This window comes from Hemitrygon akajei, chromosome 9 (genome assembly GCF_048418815.1).
Source record: "Hemitrygon akajei chromosome 9, sHemAka1.3, whole genome shotgun sequence".
NCBI classification, from domain to species: Eukaryota; Metazoa; Chordata; class Chondrichthyes; order Myliobatiformes; family Dasyatidae; genus Hemitrygon; species Hemitrygon akajei.
Window position 1 is genome coordinate 69,497,925 of NC_133132.1, and position 20,804 is coordinate 69,518,728.

General features: G+C 45.7%; 1 protein-coding gene across 1 annotated transcript in view; it reads left to right on the forward strand.

Annotated features, from left to right (window-relative positions):
• The window catches only part of LOC140732660 (dynein axonemal heavy chain 6-like), a 549,473-nt gene that overhangs the window by 458,363 nt on the left and 70,306 nt on the right, over positions 1-20,804 (forward strand). The window contains 5 exon segments of the mRNA XM_073055353.1: positions 1,189-1,604; positions 3,776-3,974; positions 5,895-6,119; positions 17,057-17,163; positions 19,718-19,874. Coding sequence (XP_072911454.1) covers positions 1,189-1,604; positions 3,776-3,974; positions 5,895-6,119; positions 17,057-17,163; positions 19,718-19,874 — 1,104 coding nt within the window.

Sequence of the window (20,804 nt, forward strand, 5' to 3'; positions counted from 1 at the left end):
CTTTCTATCGAAGGGTGATCAAAACTGTACACTGAGCTCCAGATACAAGAGCAAGAAAATTATGCTCCAAATTTATATGACATTTGTGAGACCTCAGGTGGAGTACTGTGTGCAGTTCTGGTCACCACACGTTATGGAAGACAGTGGCAGAGGATGCAGAAAAGATTCACAAGGATGTTGCCTGAAGTGGTCTATTTTAATTATGAGGAGAGACTTGAGAGATGTTTCCCTGGAGCAGTGGAGACTCAAAGGAGACATAAATGAGGTAGATAAAATTATGAAGGGTATAGTCAGGGTAGACTGAAGGAATCTTCTCCTTTTATCAGAGGTTATTAATAACAGAGGACATAGATTTAGAGTAAGGGGAACGAGATTTGGAGGGGATCTGACAGGAACCCTTTTCACCCAGAGAATTATGAATACCTAGAATACACTGCTTGAGGAAGTGTCAGAAACAGAGTCACTGACAACATTGAAAAAGAGTTAGGCAAGTCCTTTGAGTTACTCAGACATAGAAGCCAATGGATCAGTTGCTGAAAGATGGGATTAATATAAGTGGATGTCCGGTGGATGGCATGTTTCCATGCTCAATGATCTTATGTCTTTGGAGTATCTGGAACAAGAATAAGGGATCATCCATTTCACTTGGAGCTGAGCTGAAATTTCTTCTCTTAGAAATTTCTTTCTTTGGAATTCTATTCCCCTAGAGAGCTGAGGAGGCTGAATAAGAAGGAGGCTTATCTTGTTCTACCTCAATTTGATCTTTATGACCAGTATGCAAAACAAGCCTTTCACAGTAGCTCAGTACATGTGACAATAATAAACCAATTCCAGTTCCAATATGTAAAAGGAAGACGGACAGGAATTTAAACAAAGGAGTCAATGGTAAGTACAAGGAGAGTGCAGGAATGTAATATTCAGGCCAAGGTTGAATGTCAATGATGTTAATGAATGGAAGTGCAATTTCAAGGGCCCTCTTGTACTTATTCTTATGTCTTAAGGAAGAAAAGGGATGTGAGATTTTTGGAAAATATTTCAGGCCTTAGGCAGATGAAGGAACAGCCAAAAAGAACTGGAATTTTGAATGGGAGGAACTCTCAAGGTTGAAGAGTTGGATTTGGTTCCTTAAGTAGGAAGGTCACCTTTCTATCAATGTGGTATTTTCACCGTGACTCTTCCTTGTTCCAGGGCACATCTTAGATGACCAGGACCTCATTGATACCCTTCAGAAGTCAAAAGACATGTCCAAAGAGATAAAACTTCGCATTGAAGCCTCAGAGGAGAATGAAAAGAAAATCACAGCTGCTCGTCAGAAGTACCTTCCTGTGGCAACACGAGGTTCCATTTTGTACTTCGTGATTGATGAATTGTCACAGCTGAACTGCATGTACCAGTTCTCTTTGCACTGGTTCATGAAAATATTCACTGAGTCTGTGGGTGACATTCACAAGTCACGCACAAGGATGCTACAGTCGGGCACAAGTCAAAGTGCCTCTTTGCAACGATCCAGATGGTTCAAAAGTTCTATCAGCACAGCACTGCACTCCAGCTTCAACTCCTTCCTCCAGAACATGATCAAAACGCTTACTAAGAATGTTTACAAGGTACAGCACTGCCGAAAATATCAAGAGACAAGACTTCAACCCCATTCCACCAAACATCTCCACCACAGGCAATTCAAATTGATCGAACTCCTTCCTATTCACTTGCTCTGCAATGCATTTGAGACACAGAAGCTCAACAGGTCTTATTCTTCACCCTTCATCAACTCACCCAATATATTTTTATCAGCCTTTCTCATTGCATCCTTCCCAGACTCAAAAAGTAAACTCATCCTTTTGTGTAGAATCCCAATGAATTAAACCTGTCTGCTGCAAATGTCGAACAAAATATCGTCCTATTTATAAAAGGAGGGAGGGAGAAATCAATTTCCCAAAGTAAGGAACCTGATTAAATAGAGGGTAGCACACATCATCTTATTTTGTAAGGAGCCGAGTAAAGCCTGTTAACTCTAGACCTTTGAGCCTAATGTCAGAAGCAGAGACGATACTGGAAACAATTCCAAGGGACCCATCGGAGACAGCTAATGTAGATATCTTCTCTGACCAATTTGATTCAATTCTGTGAAGAGGTAACAAAGTGTATCAATGAGGACAGGGCAGAACATTTAATTGACATAGACATTGTTAAGGCTTTTGCAAGGTATCTCATGGGAGACTGGTTAGGGTGCATAGGATCCAAGGCAAGTTGGCAAACTGGATATAAAATTGAATAGGAGACAGAGGGTGATATTAGAAGATTATTTTTGTGATTGGATGCCTGTGATTAATGATGTCCCAGAAGGATTTTTGCTGGGTCGTTTGTTGTTTGTAATATATCTGTATTACTTGGATGTGGATGTGGGAGATATGATTGGTAAGTTTGTAAATGACACTTAGATTAATAGAATTATTGGTAGGTTGGGAAGGTATCTTAGGCTACAGAGTGATATTGATGTATTGCTGAAATGGACTGAAAATGGCCAATGGAGTTAAATCTAGTCAAGTGTGAGATGATGAATTTTTGGGGAGTGTCTAAGGGGCTGTTGAGGAACAGAGGCCCTCTGAGTACAAGTCTTTAGATCCTTGAAGGTGGCAATGCAGGTGAATAATGTGGTTAAGAAGGCTTATGGGATACTGATGTTCATTAGTTGGAGCAATGTATGCAGAAGTAGAGAGGTGTTGTTCCAACTTAATAAAAACTAGTCAGACCTCAGCTGGAGTACAGGCCTCAACCAAGAAAATTTGTGATAGTAATGAGAAGACGGAGAGGAGATTCACCATATTGCGTAGGATGGTATACTTCAGTTATGAGGAGAAACTGGGAAAACTGTATCTATTCTCCCTGGAGCAGACAAAGCTAAGAGAGTACATGGTTGAATTATATAAAATTATGAGGCGTATTGATAGAGTAGACTGTTGTGACTGACTGAACTGAGTCATTAGAGAGAGACTGAAGCTTGTGATATTAAAATCTTTATTCCACACGGTACACCTTCTGGAGAGAATCTCATTCTGTTCTCACACAATGTTTTATACTTTATAAACACAAAAACAACAGTGAACAACTAATGCAGTGTCAATGGCTATAATTACTTTTTAACATTTTGAATGTAGGCAGGCTTGCATCTTGCAGAATTACATATTTGCAATGCTAACACTTTGCAACTAGCAGAACTCCTTTGAATATTCATTACAGATGGCAGGTCCAAAAGCTGCTGAGCACAAACTCCAGACACCCAAAATATGCCAATATCTGCAAACACAAAGTACACTGCAGATGCTGGGGTCAAAGCAACACGTACAACATGCTGGAGGAACTCAGCAGGTCGGGCAGATTTTCACCTGGCACCTACCAGCCTTCTCCTTCCCACCCTCCCCCCACCTTCTTTATAGGGCACCTACCCCCTCCCTCTTCAGTCCTGACGAAGGGTCTCGGCCCGAAACGTTGACTGCTGGTTTCCACAGATGCTGCCCGACCTGCTGAGTTCCTCCAGCGTTGCCTATTTTGCTGCAGTGTTGACAAATGGCTCCCGGAATATACAACTATTGAATAAACCATGCATTGTGGCAGGTTTTCATGCTATAAAAATTAATGCTTCTATAAATTTCTATAAATATTTCTATAAATATGCAGGGACAGTGTTGGGTAGTGTGAATGGTATAAAGAGTGGCAGTGTGTAAGGGTTGTACAAGAAGTGGGTAATCTCCTCATCTTTCTGTCTCTCCCCCAACAGCTGGTCCGGTTTGCCATCTTCACGGATCACCAGCTCTGCTTCTCCTTTATGCTGTGCACCAGCATCATGCGGATAAACAAGGTGGAGGAAAGTGACCACAGCTCCATGGGAACCCTGCCAGAGGCTGAGTGGCAGATCTTCCTTCATTCAGAAGTGTTGGCGAAAGTGGACCATGGGCAGAGGTCCCAGGACACACAGAGTACACCGCCAACAATTTGTTATTTGAAGTCGGCTGTGGGTGTTGGGGTACAGTGGAAGTGACCCCTGTCCCTCTCCCCACTCACCGTGGGTGTTGGGGTACAGTGGGAGTGACCCCCGTCCCTCTCCCCACTCACTGTTGTTGTTGGGGTACAGTGGGAGTGTCCCCTGTCCCTCTCCCCACTCACTGTTGTTGTTGGGGTACAGTGGGAGTGACCCCTGTCCCTCTCCCCACTCACCGTGGGTGTTGGGGTACAGTGGGAGTGACCCCCGTCCCTCTCCCCACTCACTGTGGGTGTTGGGGTATGGCGGGAGTGACCCCTGTCCCTCTCCCCACTCACTGTTGTTGTTGGGGTACAGTGGGAGTGTCCCCTGTCCCTCTCCCCACTCACTGTGGGTGTTGGGGTACGGTGGGAGTGACCCCTGTCCCTCTCCCCACTCACTGTGGGTGTTGGGGTACGGTGGGAGTGACCCCTGTCCCTCTCCCCACTCACTGTGGGTGTTGGGGTACAGTGGGAGTGACCCCTGTCCCTCTCCCCACTCACTGTGGGTGTTGGGGTATGGTGGGAGTGTCCCCTGTCCCTCTCCCCACTCACTGTGGGTGTTGGGGTACGGTGGGAGTGACCCCTGTCCCTCTCCCCACTCACTGTGGGTGTTGGGGTACGGTGGGAGTGATCCCCGTCCCTCTCCCCACTCACTGTGGGTGTTGGGGTACGGTGGGAGTGACCCCCGTCCCTCTCCCCACTCACTGTGGGTGTTGGGGTACGGTGGGAGTGACCCCTGTCCCTCTCCCCACTCACTGTGGGTGTTGGGGTATGGTGGGAGTGACCCCTGTCCCTCTCCCCACTCACTGTGGGTGTTGGGGTACAGTGGGAGTGACCCCTGTCCCTCTCCCCACTCACTGTGGGTGTTGGGGTACAGTGGGAGTGACCCCTGTCCCTCTCCCCACTCACTGTGGGTGTTGGGGTACAGTGGGAGTGACCCCTGTCCCTCTCCCCACTCACTGTGGGAATTGGGGTACAGTGGGAGTGATCCCCGTCCCTCACAGTGGGTGTTGGGGTACGGTGGGAGTGTCCCCCGTCCCTCTCCCCACTCACCGTGGGTGTTGGGGTACAGTGGGAGTGACCCCTGTCCCTTTCCCCACTCACCGTGGGTGTTGGGGTACGGTGGGAGTGTCCCCTGTCCCTCTCCCCACTCACAGTGGGTGTTGGGGTATGGTGGGAGTGACCCCCGTCCCTCTCCCCACTCACTGTGGGTGTTGGGGTACGGTGGGAGTGACCCCTGTCCCTCTCCCCACTCACTGTGGGTGTTGGGGTATGGTGGGAGTGACCCCCATCCCTTTCCCAACTCACTGTTGTTGTTGGGGTACAGTGGGAGTGTCCCCTGTCCCTCTCCCCACTCACAGTGGGTGTTGGGGTATGGTGGGAGTGACCCCCGTCCCTCTCCCCACTCACTGTGGGTGTTGGGGTACGGTGGGAGTGACCCCTGTCCCTCTCCCCACTCACTGTGGGTGTTGGGGTATGGTGGGAGTGACCCCCGTCCCTCTCCCCACTCACTGTGGGTGTTGGGGTATGGTGGGAGTGTCCCCTGTCCCTCTCCCCACTCACTGTGGGTGTTGGGGTACAGTGGGAGTGACCCCTGTCCCTCTCCCCACTCACTGTGGGTGTTGGGGTATGGTGGGAGTGTCCCCTGTCCCTCTCCCCACTCACAGTGGGTGTTGGGTTACAGTGGTGGAGGGATCTCCATCCCAGTCTCCATTCCCTGAGGATGTTGGTATACGTTGGGGGGATTCTTCCAGCTCAGACAGAAGTCTGATGAGTCTCAGTGATTGCCAGTCTCTGGGGGGGTGGGGGACAGTGATAGTGGTCCAAATGTCTATCTGCCATACTTTGATTAAGGAAGGTTATTATTTATTGTACAGGTCTGGAAGAGGACAAATGGTTTAAGCAAAGTCGTAATGCTCAGTGGATGTCTGAAGCCACCTGGAGTCAGTGTCTGTACATTACCACTCAGCTGACCCCCTTTGCGCTACTCTGTAGATCCCTCAATAGCCAGCCTCAGCAGTGGGAAGATTTCCGCCAGGTCGAGGAACTCCACCACTTCCTGAAAACTCCTTTCCGCAAGCAGATGCCACTCTCAAAGCAAGGTAAATTGCACGCTGGAAGCTGAGCTTCTCGTGCAAGAGACAGGGTTGTTTGCTGGCATCTGGTGCGTTTGCTGGTGATCAAAGTGTGCACTGTTAACTCAGTGGGTGCTGATGGCTGTTGTGTGTGCTGGGAATTAATATGCACGCTGTTTCCTAGAGTGTGTGCTTGTAATCGCAGCTCCTGCATCTGGGGTCATGTAAGAAGACAACAGAGACATCGGAATCAGAGAAAAATGAACACACAGCAGTACAGCACAGGAACAAGCATTTCAGCTCATGATATCTGCACTGAGCATGAAGCTGAATTATACGGAATCTCTTCTACCTGTACCTGATCCATATCCCTATATTCCCTGCATTTTCATGTATCTATCTGACAACCTCTTAAACACCACTATCATATCTCCTTCCATCACTACCCTAGGCATCATATTCCAGGCAATTGCCACAGAGCTCCATTGAACTCTCCCCATCTCACTATAAATGCATATCCTTTAATACTTGATAGTTCTACCCAGGGAAAATAGATTCTGACTGTCTACCCTGTTCATGCCTCTTATAATTTTATAACCTCCTTTCAGCCTCTGTCTCTCCATAAAAAAACAACAAAATGTATCCAACCTTTCCTGACAGCTCATTTAGACAGCATGCTGATAAAACTCTAATACATCCTCTCCATAGCCTCTACACCCTTGCTGCAGAACTGCAGGAATTATTCCAGGTGCAACCTACACAAAGTTTTATATAGATGCAATGTGACTTCCTTTCAGTGCCCAACCAATGAAGGCATGTATGCTGTACACCATCTTTACCACCCTATCCACTTGTGTAGGCTAACTTTTTTGTGTAATAATGATCAAATCATGACCATCTTTGAGAGATTAACTCCTTTACAACTACTACTACTAAGGAGTCTAATGCCCTTCCCTTGGACAACATCGGTGGCGTGGAGAGGGGAGACTTGCAGCTTGAGCAACTGCCAGTCTCCCACAAAAAAAACCTTGCCCAGGCCTGCGCCCTGGAAACATTCCAAGGTGCAAGTCCATGGTCTATCAGAGGCCTACACTAAGGAGTCTCCCCATGTCTTCCTAACAGTTCTCTTAACTGCTTTCTCCAAGTGACCAAAGAGCAGTTCCCCAAATGAACAGTAATGTCACCTTCACACAGCAGTTCTAGAAGGAATGCAAACATCAGCTACAATGTCAAACGTGAATTAAGGACAGAAAAAGCTGCAAACACTCCACAGGTTGGGTAATGTCTGTGGGAAGAGGAACAATTAACAAGATCCTTTGTCAGAACTGACCATTGGAAAAGGTTTATCTGTTTATTTTCAGACTTCTTTTCTACTTTCACCACAACAAGGGGCCTTCTTGATGATGATGGCTCCATCAGTAGAAAGCTTGGAGTATCCTAATCAACTGTGACTGCCCTGGAAATTCATCAGACTTATGTTGGCTTTATAATTGCATGAAAGTCAGAATGTTATCCAGTTACACAGTACTGAAACAGGACCTTCAACCTAATTCATCAATTCTGAAATGGTGCCATTTGCCTGTGATTGGCCCATATCTTTCTAAATCTTTAATATTCACATACCTGTCCAAGTGTCTTTTAAATACTATTGTGCCTGCCTCAGCCACTTCCTCTGGCAACGTTTTTCACATATTATCCATAGTATCGGGAGGAAAATCTTAACTCTCAGTTCTCCTTTTAAATCTTTACTCTCTCACCTTAGACCATAAGATATAGGATCAGAAGTAGGCCATCTGGCCCATTGAGTCTGTTCCGCCATTCAACTATAGGCTGATCCAATTCTTCCAGTCATCCTCACTCCCCTGCCTTCTCCCCTACTCTTTAATGCCCTGGCTAATCAAGAACCTATCTGTCTCTGCCTTAAATGCACCCAATGACTTGACCTCCACAGCCGCTTGTGGCAACAAATTCCACAGATTGACCACCCTCTGACTGAAGTAATTTCTCCGCATCTCTGTTCTAAATGGACGTCCTTCAATCCTGAAGTCGAGCCCCCTTGTCCAGGACTCCCTTACCATGGGAAATAACTTTGCCATATCTAATCTGTTCAGGCCTTTTTAACATTTCAAAATTTTCAAATGTACATTTAATGTCAGAGAAATGTATACAATATACATCCTGAAATGCTTTTTCTTTACAACCATCCATGAAAAACAAAGGAGTGGCCCCAAAGAATGAATGACAGTTAAATGTTAGAACCCCAAAGTCCACCCCCCCCAGCTTCCCTCCCTCCTGCGCATAAGTGGCAGCAAGCAACAATCCCCCCTCCCCCCACCGGCAAAGAAAAGCATCAGCATCTGCCACCAAGCTCTCAAGCATAAGCAGAGCTACAGCAAAGACACAAACTTGCAGAACTCAAAAGACTACTTGTTCAGCCAGTATATGACATACCACAGGTTCGCTCTCTCTCTCTCTGTCTCTCTCCCTAGTAAGGGAAAAAAAGATGTCTCCATTTCACAGCAAGAGGTGAGACATAACAAACAAGTCGCTGGTTTACGATGTTAGGAGTCTGTTGCATCACTTTTTCTGAGCTCTTTGCCCAAAGATCTTGGGTCTTTGGGCACACAGCCGTCGATCTTCCATCTCCCACAACACACCAATCTGCCAGGACACCAATCTTAGATCCGCCCGTCTCCAGAACCACGAAATCTCAGTCCTCTGAAAGCGAGCTGAGCTCTCAGGCCGAGCCCTTGGCGTGACCAGTCATGGAATCCTGAGAGCAGGTCCCATTCCCACAAAGAAACGTAACTCCAGCTCAGGGTCTTCAAAAGAACCCTGAAAGGGAAAAATAGAGATATTAAAGATGGAAATAGAGCTGTTTCCAAAGATACAAGCAAAGAAGTCACCATTAGACACCATTAAACCTCCTAAGCTTCGGAATGTTTCTATGAGATCCCCCCCCCCCCCCCCATTCTCCTGAACTCCAGGGAATACAGCCCAAGAGCTGCCAGATGTTCCTAATATGGTAACCCTTTCATTCCTGGAATCATTCTCGTGAATCTTCTCTGAACCCTCTCCAATGTCAGTATATCCTTTCTAAAATAAGGAGCCCAAAACTGCACACAATACTCCAAGTGTGGTCTCACGAGTGCCTTATAGAGCCTCAACATCACATCCCTGCTCTTATATTCTATACCTCTAGAAATAAATGCCAACATTGCATTTGCCTTCTTCATCACCGACTCATCCTGGAGGTTAACCTTTAGGGTATCCTGCACAAGGACTCCCAAGTCCCTTTGCATCTCTGCATTTTGAATTCTCTTCCCATCTAAATAATAGTCCGCCCGTTTATTTCTTCCATCAAATGGGAACTTGATGATGGTGAGACAATATGAGTGAGTCTGATGTTCTGGAGCATGTTAATATTAAGGGAGAAGAGGTGTTGGAGTTGTTAAAATACATTAGGACGGATAAGTCCCTGGAGCCTGATGGAATATTCCCCAGGCTGCTCCATGAAGTGAGGGAAGAGATTGCTGAGCCTCTGGCTAGGATCTTTTATGTCCTCATTGTCTGCGGGAATGCTACTGGAGGATTGGAGGGAGGTAAATGTTGTCCCCTTGTTCAAAAAAGGTAGTAGGGATAGTCCGGGTAATTATAGACCAGTGAGCCTTACGTCTGTGGTGGGAAAGCTGTTGGAAAAGATTCTTAGAGATGGAATCTATGCGCATTTAGAGAATCATGGTCTGATCAGGGACAGTTAGCATGGCTTTGTGAAGGGCAGATCATGTCTAACAAGCCTGATAGAGTTCTTTGAGGAGGTGACCACGCATATAGATGAGGGTTGTGCAGTGGATGTGATCTACATGGATTTTAGTAAGGCATTTGACAAGGTACACACGGTAGGCTTATTCAGAGAGTCGGAAGGCATAGGATCCAATGAAGTTTGGCCAAGTGGATTCAGAATTGGCTTGCCTGCAGAAAGCAGAGGGTCGTGGTGGAGGTTGTACATTTGGATTGGGGGGTTGTGACTAGTGGTGTCCCACAAGGATCGGTTCTGGGACCTCTACTTTTCGTGATTTTTATTAATGACCTGGATGTGGGGGTAGAATGGTGGGTTGGTGGTGTTGTGGATAGTGTTGAGGATTGTCGAAGATTGCAGAGAGACATTGATAGGATGCAGAAGTGGGCTGAGAAGTGGCAGATGGAGTTCAATCCGGAGAAGTGTGAGGTGGTACACTTTGGAAGGACAAACTCCAAGGCAGAGTACAAAGTAATTGGCAGGATACTTGGGAGTGTGGAGGAGCAGAGGGATCTGGGGGTACATGTCCACAGATCCCTGAAAGTTGCCTCACAGGTAGATAGGGTAGTTAAGAAAGCTTATGGAGTGTTAACTTTCATAAGTCGAGGGATAGAGGTTAAGAGTCGCGGGGTAATGATGCAGCTCTATAAAACTCTGGTTAGGCCATACTTGGAGTACTGTGTCCAGTTCTGGTCACCTCATTATAGGAAGGATGTGGAAGCATTGGAAAGGGTACAGAGGAGATTTACCAGGATGCTGCCTGGTTTAGAGAGTATGCATGATGATCAGAGATTAAGGGAGCTAGGGCTTTACTCTCGGGAGAGGAAGAGGATGAGAGGAGACATGATAGAGGTATTCAAGATATTAAGAGGAATAGATAGAGTGGACAGCCAGTGCCTCTTCCCCAGGGCACCACTGCTCAATACAAGAGGACATGGCTTTAAGGTAAGGGGTGGAAAGTTCAAGGGGGATAATAGAGGAAGATTTTTTACTCAGAGAGTGGTTGGTGCGTGGAATGCACTGCCTGAGTCAGTGGTGGAGGCAGATACACTAGTGAAATTTAAGAGACTATTAGACAGGTATATGGAGGAATTTAAGGTGGGGGGTTATATGGGAGGCAGGGTTTAAGGGCCAGCACAACATTGTGGGCTAAAAGGCCTGTACTGTGCTGTATTGTTCTGTGTTCTAAAGTGCTTGACCGTACACTTTCCAATATTGTATTTCATTTGCTACTTCATTGCCCATGTCCCTACACTAAGTCTCTCTGCAGGCTCTCTGTTTCATCAACACTGCCTGCTCTTCCACCTATCTTTGTATCATTGGCAAATTTAGCCACAAATCCCATAATCCGAATCATTGACATACATCGTAAAAAGCAGCAGTCCCAACACCAACCCCTGTGGAACTCCACTGGTAACCGGCAGCCAGCCTTTGTTCCCATTCTGTTTTCTGCCGATCAGCCAATGCTCCACCCATGCTAGTAACTTCCCTGTAATTCCATGGGATCTTATCTTGCTAAGCAGCTCATGGTGTGGCACCTTGTCAAAGGCCTTCTGAAAATCCAAGTACACCATATCTACTGCATCTCCTTTGTCTACCCTGCTTGTAATTTCCTTAAAAATTTGCAGTAGGTTAGCCAGGCAGGAGTTTCCTTTCAGGAAACCATGCTGGCTTTGGCCTATCTTGTCATGTGCCTCCAGGTACTCTGTAATCTCATCCCTAACAATCGATTCCAACAACTTCCCAACCACTGATGTCAGGATAACAGGTCTATAGTTTCCTTTCTGCTGCCTCCCACCCTTCTTAAATAGTGTAATAACATTTGCAATTTTCCAGTCACCCAGTATAATAACAGAATCTATCGATTATTGAAAGATTATTGTTAATGCCTCCACAATCTCTCCAGCTACTTCCTTCAGAACCCGAGGGTGCATTCCATCAGGTCCAGGAGATTTATCCATCCTCAGACCATTAAGTTTCCTGAGCACCTTCTCAGTTGTAATTTCCACTGCACATACTTCACTTCCCTGACACTCTTGAATGTCCAGTATACTGCAAACGTCTTCCACTGTGAAGACCGATGCAAAGTACGCATTCAGTTCCTCTGCCATCTCTGTGTCTCTCACTACAACATCTCCAGCGTCATTTTCTATTGGTCCTATATCTACCCTCAACTCTCTTTTTCCCTTTATATACTTTAAAAAGCTTTTCATCTTTTCCTTCCTAATGACCTTCTTAGTTTCCATCTGCAAGTTTTTAGAAGCTTCCCAATCCTCTATCTTCCCACTAGCTTTGGCTTCCTTGTATGCCCTCTCTTTTGCTTTTACTTTGGCTCTGATTTCACTTGTCAGCCACGATAGTGTCCTTCTTCCATTCAAAAATCTCTTCTTATTTGGAACATATCTGTCTTGTACTTCCCTCATTTTTCACAGAAACTCCAGCCATTGCTGCTCTGCTGTCCTTCCTGCTAGTGTCTTTCCAGTCAACCTTGACCAGTTCCCCTCTCATGACATTGTAATTTCCTTTATTCCACTGAAATACCGACACATTGGATTTTAGTTTCTCCTTCTCAAATTTCAATGTGAACTTGATCATATTGTGATCACTGTTCCTTAAGGTTTCCTTCACCTTAAGCTCTCTTATCACCTCTGGATCATTGCACAACACCCAATCCAGCACAGCTGATCCCCTAGTGGGCTCAACAACAAGCTGTTCTAAAAAGCCATCCCTTAGACATTCTACAATTTCCCTCTCTTGAGGTCCAGTATTGGCCTGGTTTTCCCAATCCACTTTCACATTAAAATCCCCAATGATTATCATGACATTGCCCTTCTGACACACCTTTTCTATCCCCTGGGTGTAATTTGTAATCCACATCCCTGCTGCTATTTGGAAGCCTGTATACAACTATCATTCGGGACCTTTTACCCTTGTCATTTCTTAATTCAACCCACACACTGTGTGTCAGACAGAGTGGTCAGCAGCACTGGGGCTCCACTGGGGACTGCCCTGTCTCCTTTTCTCTTCACTATCTACACCTCGGACTTCAACTACTGCACAGAGTCTTGCCATCTTCAAAAGTTTTCTGATGACTCTGCCATAGTTGGATGCATCAGCAAGGGAGATGAGGCTGAGTACAGGGCTACGGTGGGGAACTTTGTCACATGGTGCGAGCAGAATCATCTGCAGCTTAATGTGAAAAACAGTAAGGAGCTGGTGGTGGACCTGAGGAGGGCTAAGGCACCGGTGCACCCTGTTTCCATCCAAGGGGTTAGTGTGGACATGGTGGAGGATTACAGATACCTGGGGATACGAATTGACAATAAACTGGAGTGGTCAAAGAACACTGAGGCTGTCTACAAGAAGGGTCAGAGCCACCTCTATTTCCTGAGGAGACTGAGGTCCTTTAACATCTACCGGACAATGCTGAGGATGTTCTACGAGTCTGTGGTGGCCGGTGCTATCATGTTTGCTGTTGTGTGCTGGGGCAGCAGGCTGAGGGTAGCAGACACCAACAGAATCAACAAACTCATTTGTAAGGCCAGTGATATTGTTCGGGTAGAACTGGACTCTCTGACGGTGGTGTCTGAAAAGAGGATGCTGTCCAAGTTGCATGCCATCTTGGACAATGTCTCCCATCCACTCCATAATGTACTGGTTAGGCACAGGAGTAACATTCAGCCAGAGACTCATTCCACCAAGATGTAACACTGAGCGTCATAGGAAGTCATTCCTGCCTGTGGCCATCAAACTTTACAACTCCTCCCTCGGAGTGTCAGACACCCTGAGCCAATAGGCTGGTCCTGGACTTATTTCCACTTGGCATGATTAACTTATTATTATTTAATTATTTATGGTTTTATATTGCTATATTTCTACACTATTCTTGGTTGATGCAGCTGTAATGAAACCCAATTTCCCTCGGGATCAATAAAGAATGTCTGTCTGTGGAGACTCTACACCTTCCGATCCTATGTCATCCCTTTCTAATGATTTAATATCATTTCTTATACACAGGGCCACACCACCCCCTCTGCCTACTAACCTATCTTTCCAATACACCGTATATCCTTGGACGTTCAGCTCCCAATGGCAGCCATCCTTTAGCCAAGTTTCAGAGATGGCCACAATGTCATACTTGCCAATCTGTAGCTGAATTTCAAGATTGTCCATTTTATTTCTTGTGCTGCGTGCATTCAAATATAACATTTCCAGTCCAGTATTTGTTGTTTCTGTTTTAACTGTACCACGCTCCTATTGCCCTGTAACTCATCCCACTGGCTGTGATTATGCCTCATCTCCTGCCTGTCCTTTCTATAATCCCTGTTGCACGCTACCTCTGATTTACTTCTGCTTTCCCTTTCCTCAGCCCTATCACTCCAGTTCCCATCCCCCTGCCAAATTAGTCTAAACCATTCCGAACAGCTCTATTAAACCTGCCTGCCAGGATATTGGACCCCTTTGGGTTCAGGTGTAACCTGTCCCTTTTTGTACAGGTCATACCTCCCCCAGAAGAGGCCCCAATGATCCAGGAACCCAAAGCCCTGCCCCCTACACCAGTCTCTCAGCCACACATTAATATGCCCGATCATGCTATTCTTGCACTCATTAGCATGTGGCACAGGGAGCAGTCCTGAGATTGCTACCCTGGAGGTCCTGCTTTTCAACTTCCTGCCTAACTCCCTGAATTCTTTTTTTAGGACCTCCTCCATTTTTCTACCAATGTCACTGGTACCGACGTGTACCAAGACTTCTGGCTGTTCACCCTCTCCCTTCAGAATACTCTGTACCTGATCTGAAACATCCCGTACCCTGGCACCTGGGAGGCAAAGCACCATACGGGTATCTCTGTCATGCTGACAGAACCTCCTGTCTGTTCTGCTCACTATGGAATCCCCTATGACTACCACATTCCTCACCTTCTTCTCACCCTTCTGCACCACAGAACCAGACTCAGTGCCAGAGACCTGATCACCATGGTTATCCTCTGTCAGGTCACCCCCCCTCAACAACATCCAAAACGAGATATCGATTACTGAGGGGGATGGCCACAGGGGTGCTCCTTACTATCTGAGCTCTTCCCATCCCTTCCCTGACCGTCACCCACTTATCTAACTCCTGCAGCCTTGGGGTGACTAACTCCATGTAGCTCCTGTCTATCTCCTGCTCACTTTCCCTAATAAGCTGTAGGTCATCAAGCTGCAGCTCCAGATCCCTGACACCATCTCTCAGGAGCTGCATCTTGGTGCACCTGGCGCAGATGTGGCCATCTGGGAGACTGGAAGATTCCCAGGATTCCCACATCTGACACCCAGTGCAAAGTACTAACCCTATTCCTCCAAAAAAATGTGAGGAAAACAAACAAGGTCCACTTACCTCGCCGAAGCCCGAATGAGCCAAAGTCCTATCACTCTGACTCAGACCACTCTGTTGATGACCGGTCCACTCAGCAGTGTCTCCCTTTTATGCCTGAACCTTCCCTGCTCCCCAACTTACAATTGGTGCTCCAGTTACCTCTGTATGCCCTTTAGTTTTAGACTTCCATTCCCTGAGAAAAAAGACTGTAATTATCTACCCTATCAATGCTCCTCGTGATTTTATGAACCTGAATAAATTCACACCTCTGCCTCCTACACTCCAGGGGCAAAAAAAACAACCTATCCAGTTTAACCTTATAACTCAAGCCACCTTGATGCTGCAGTCCCAGTAGCATCAAGATGAGCCTTTTCTACATTATCTCTAGCTTAATCACATCCTTTCTAGAGTACTATAACCAGAAATGTGCACAACAATCCAAGTGTGGTGCAACCAGTGTCCTATACAGTTGTAACATAATGTCCCACCTCCTGTAATCAATACCAAAGCCAGTGAAGACAAGCATGACAAATGACATCTTTCACCAACCTGTCTACCTGTGTCACTACATTCATGGAACTATGTACCTAGGCCTGTTTGTTCTACCAGGATCCTGCCATTTACTATCTATGATCTGTTCCAGTTTAACTTCCCAAAATCCCATATAGAGTACAACAGACCCAGAGTCAGTACAGACCAATGTGAAGCAAAGCTGCATCATTGCCCCAACAACTTCCTTCAGTCGTTGGGACAAAAAGACTCTGCATCTCCACTGAGGAACCATGTTTAGTTGAACCCAATTTAATGCATTAAGCTACAGTATACTTCATGTGCATGCATGTTTGGGGGACGTTTTCCAAGTTACTGTCAATTCAATCACATAGATGCTGAAGGCTTTTTGCATTAACCATCCGTAAAACAAAGAATCTTTGCCATCTGAGCCCACCACTGTTGGATACTGCCCTCTTTCAATGAACATCCATGATGGGACAGTGGAATAAGAAGACTGATTCCCATATCTCAGGAACCACCTTGAAGAAGGAGGTGAATTTCTGGAGCAGTCAAACTTGAGGGAAATTCTCCACTATCCTTTTCAGTAGATGGAGATAAATGTTTTACTGAGGTGGAAAAAGGCCTTTAGCTACTATAGCCTGTTCCATTTCTGTTTGAGCTCTTGCACAACAAAGGTCATGTCCTCAGAGCATCTAGATGGACAGAATGTGGAGAGCTTCTGTTTAAAGCACAGGAGAGTGAAGGCAGACATCTACTGTCGTGTTCTACCTTTGGTTGTCTGAATGAAAACTAAGAACTCAAGACTGGAATAAGACTCCTGGTTTGTTAGCAGCAGTGATCTCCACCCTAAGACATGCACTACCTACTTCTGAGGTGATCCTTTGACATTAAGGATGATCTGTTCCCACTATAGTTCGGAAGGCTCAGAATGTTGGGGGATTGGGGCCAAGAGAAAAAGAGTGCTGGAGATTGGAGGAAGATGGCGCTGTGGATTGAGAGGCAGGGAGATGGAGGGAAGTATTGGGGACTGGGGGCAGGAAGATGGAGAGAAGTCATTGGGAATTGGGGGCAAAGAGGGGAAGAAAGAGGGTTGGAGATTGGAGTTGGAGAAGAGAGGATTGGGGGTCAGGGAGTGGGGATTGGGGAGGGGAATGGAGGTGGGGAGTGGAGGAGAGAGAGAGAATGTGTTGGGGATTGGGACAGGGAGTGGGGGAGAGGGAGAGAGAGAGTCTTGGCTAGTACTCTATAAACTTCTGCAGTTACTGAGTATTTACATATCTGTCTCTTTGTTGCACAGGTTTGAGCTCACAAGGAATTAGCACTGGATCACACCGTATGAACACCAAATCTGAGGACACAATTTTCCCTTGGGAACTCCTGAGTGCATTCCAGAGGCTTATATTGGTAGGAATGAGCATCACATGAATAGTCAATGCGAGAGTGTAGCTTAACCTAAACATCATCCAGACATGGCTCAATATCTAGCATAGAATCACCGAGTTACGAACATGGCACAGGTTGGGGCCTTTTGACCCAGTACATCTATGTGCACCTTTTTTCCCTACACTAATCTAATTTGCCTGTTTTGGTTATTTGTCTATGCGTGCCTTGTCCATTCAAAATTCCTCTTAAACACTGATTGTATCCAACTCCACCACCTTCTCTGACAGTACAATCCATTCAATCCCTCCATCAATGCACAGGAACTGCAGCATGAACCCACGTGCCAAATGCACTGAGATTACATGTGCAGGCCACTCCAACAGTGCCTGTTTTGTCATCCAAGGACAAAAATCTCTTGTGGTTAGGAACACCACCACATTCAGATTTCTCTCTCAAGTCACACACCATCCTATTCCAAAAATATGTCACCTCCCTTCAATGTCATTGATTCACTAAAGCTGCCCCAGTAGCACTGAGGCAGTACTTTCCCCAGGATGGCAATAGTCCAAGAAGGTAACACATCCCCACCTCCTCAAGGACATTTGAAGATGTGCAGTAAATACTGGCCTTTTCATTATTACCTACATTCTCTCAAAGAACTAAAATAAACCAACAAAGCATATAACATGTGCTGGCCCACAGGTACTGACAGTGTAAGGTACCACTCTCGCAGGGAGTAATCTCCAGGTCATTTCCTTTTACTCTTAAAGTGCCTATAAAAATACTCACCCCCCCCCCCTTAGAAGTTTTCATGTTTCATTATTTTACAACATCGAATCACAATGGGTTTAGTTTGTCTTTTGTGACACTGAACAACAGAAAAAAACTCTTTTGTGTCTACGTGAAAACAGATCTCTACAATGTGATCTAAATTAATTACAAATATAAAGCACAAAATAATTAATTGCATTAAGTATTCACCCCCATTTAATATGACATACCAAGTCATCACTGGTGCAGCCGGTTGGTTTTAGAAGTTGCATAATTAGTTAAATGGAGATCTGTTTTTGGAAACCTATGTGCAGTCAAGGTGTGTCAATTGATTGTGGTAAAAATACACCTCTATCTGAAAGGTCCAACTGCTGGTGAGTCAGTATCCTGGCAAAAACTATACCATAAAATCAAAAGAACACTCCAAGCAATTTTTACAAAAAGGTTGTTGAAAAGCACAAGTCAGGAGATGGATATAAGAAAATTTCCAAGTCACTGAATATCCCTTGGAGTACTGTTAAGTCAATCATCAAGAAATGGGAAGAATATGGCACAGCTATAAATCTGCCTAGAGCAGACTGCCCCGTGCAAGAAGGGGACTAGTGAGGGAGTCCACCAAGAGACCTTTGACAACTCTGGAGAAGTTACAAGCTTCAGTGACTCAGATGGGAGAGACTGCGCATACAATAATTGTTGCCTGGGTGCTTCACCAGTTGCAGCTTTATGGGAGAGTGACGAAGAGAAAGCCACTGTTGAAAAAAACTCTCATGAAATCTTGGCTAGGGTTTGCCTGAAGGCATGTGGGAGACTCTGAAGTCAGCTGGAAGAGGTTCTATGGTCTGATGAAACCAAAATTGAGCTTTCTGTCCGTCAGACTAAATACTATGTTTGGCGCAAGCCAAGTACCTCACATTATCAAAAACACACCGTCCCTGCCCCGAAGAATGGTGGTGGTTGCATCACGTTGTGGAGATGCTTCACTGCAGCAGGCCCTGGAATGCTTGTGAAGTAAAGGGTAAAATGAATGCAGCAAAATACAAGGAAATCCTGTAGAAGAATCTGATGTAGTCTGCAAGAGAACTGTGACTTGGGAGAAGATTTATTTTTCAACAAGACAATAACCCCAAGCATAAAGACAAAGCTACACAGGGATGGCTTAAAAACAACAAAATTAATGTCCTGGAGTGGCCAAGTCAGAGTCCAGACCTCAATCCAACTGAGAATTTGTCACTGGACTTGTAAAGGGCTGTTCACTCATGATCCCCATGCAATCTAACAGAGCTTGAGCAGTTTTGTAAAGAAGAATGGGGGAGAATTGCAATGTCCAGATATGCAAAGCTGATAGACCTATCCACATAGACTCAAGGCTATAATTGCTTCCAAAGGTGCATCTACTAAGTACTGACTTGAAGGGGGTGAATACTTATGCAATCAATTATTTTGTTTTATATTTGTAATTAATTTAGATCACTTTGTAGAAATTTATTTTCACGTTGACACGAAAGAGTCTTTTTCTGTTGATCAGTGTCAAAAAAGCCAAATTAAATCCACTGAGATTCAATGTTGTAAAACAATAAAACATGAAAACTTCGACGGAGGGTGAATACTTTTTATAGGCACTGTACCTGCTGGTTTCTGCCTCACTGATGCTGCTTGACCCAATGAGGACCTGCAGCATTTTGTCTTTATTGTATGGCTTACTGTAATCACCACGTGGTGCTAGCTGGCTGGATCAGTGTGTGTACCAGGAGAATGAGGGAGTGTCCATGTTCTTCCATTCATTACCATGTCCTTTCTGTTCTAGATAAAGATCCTGAGGCCGGAGTGTTTGACAGCTGCTGTGAGTATGTTTGTTGAGGAGAAGCTGGGTTCTGACTTCCTCCCAAGCCCTGCTGTCTACTTCAGCGACGTATTTGATGAAACTGATGCCTCCACCCCCCTCATCTTTCTTTTGTCACCAGGTAAGGGAGCTTGATGGTAATGGGCCAGCAGCACTTCTGCATTCCAGCTGCACTCCACTGCAAGGATACTCAATTCCATGGTATAACCCAGCAGAGTGTGAGCTTTAACCCAGGCAAAGCAGATCCACCACCTCCCTTCCACTTCCTAGATGGTCGAAAACCCAGTACATCTCAGTGGTAAAACCCTTAAAGTTGTTGCAAATAGGAGTTTTATTATCCCATTTAGTGGTGGCCCAGGTCAGAGCTCACTCATGCAAGAGAGAGATGAGGAATGTAATCTTGGCTGAATCCGTAGAAAACAGAGATGGCTGGAGCTCAAAGTGTAAGATGCACTGGGACTGGACGTTGCAGCATCAGGCTGGGGATCTGTCAAAGCATTCAGGCCACTCCGAAGGAAGAGGTTGACTGGCACGGGGTTGCTGTAACGAGACAGAGAGTTGGAAGGGAATGGCAAGCAGATGGTCAATAGTTTCCTGCTGCTTCTGGATCATGTACTTGTGTTAGTAGATGACTTCCTTTAGGTGAGGATACTCAGCTGGGTCAATCGAAGGTTCACTCATCCTGTCAGGAAATGTAGACTCGAAAGCAGAGCAGTGGAGACAATTTAGTGGTGAACGATATCTTAAGACAACAAGCCATGAGGGGCCAAAAACAAGAAAGAACATAAACTAAACAAGACAGGCAACAAGGTCAACTTTAGGTAGGGAGAGTGAAAGCTAGGAGCGACTAGTTGAGGCTGTCTGGTTCAATGAGTGAAGAAGGACTGTGGATGGGAACTGGGCTTAAGTAGGCTGCAGGCGAAGAGTTTGGAACAAGCGGCAGATAACTCCTATTAGCTGTGTGGAGGCTAGGAGGTGCCTGCATGTGCAGTTTTGACACCTTCAGTCCTGGCCTCAGTGGTATTGTGGCCCTCAGAACCGTCCTCACAAC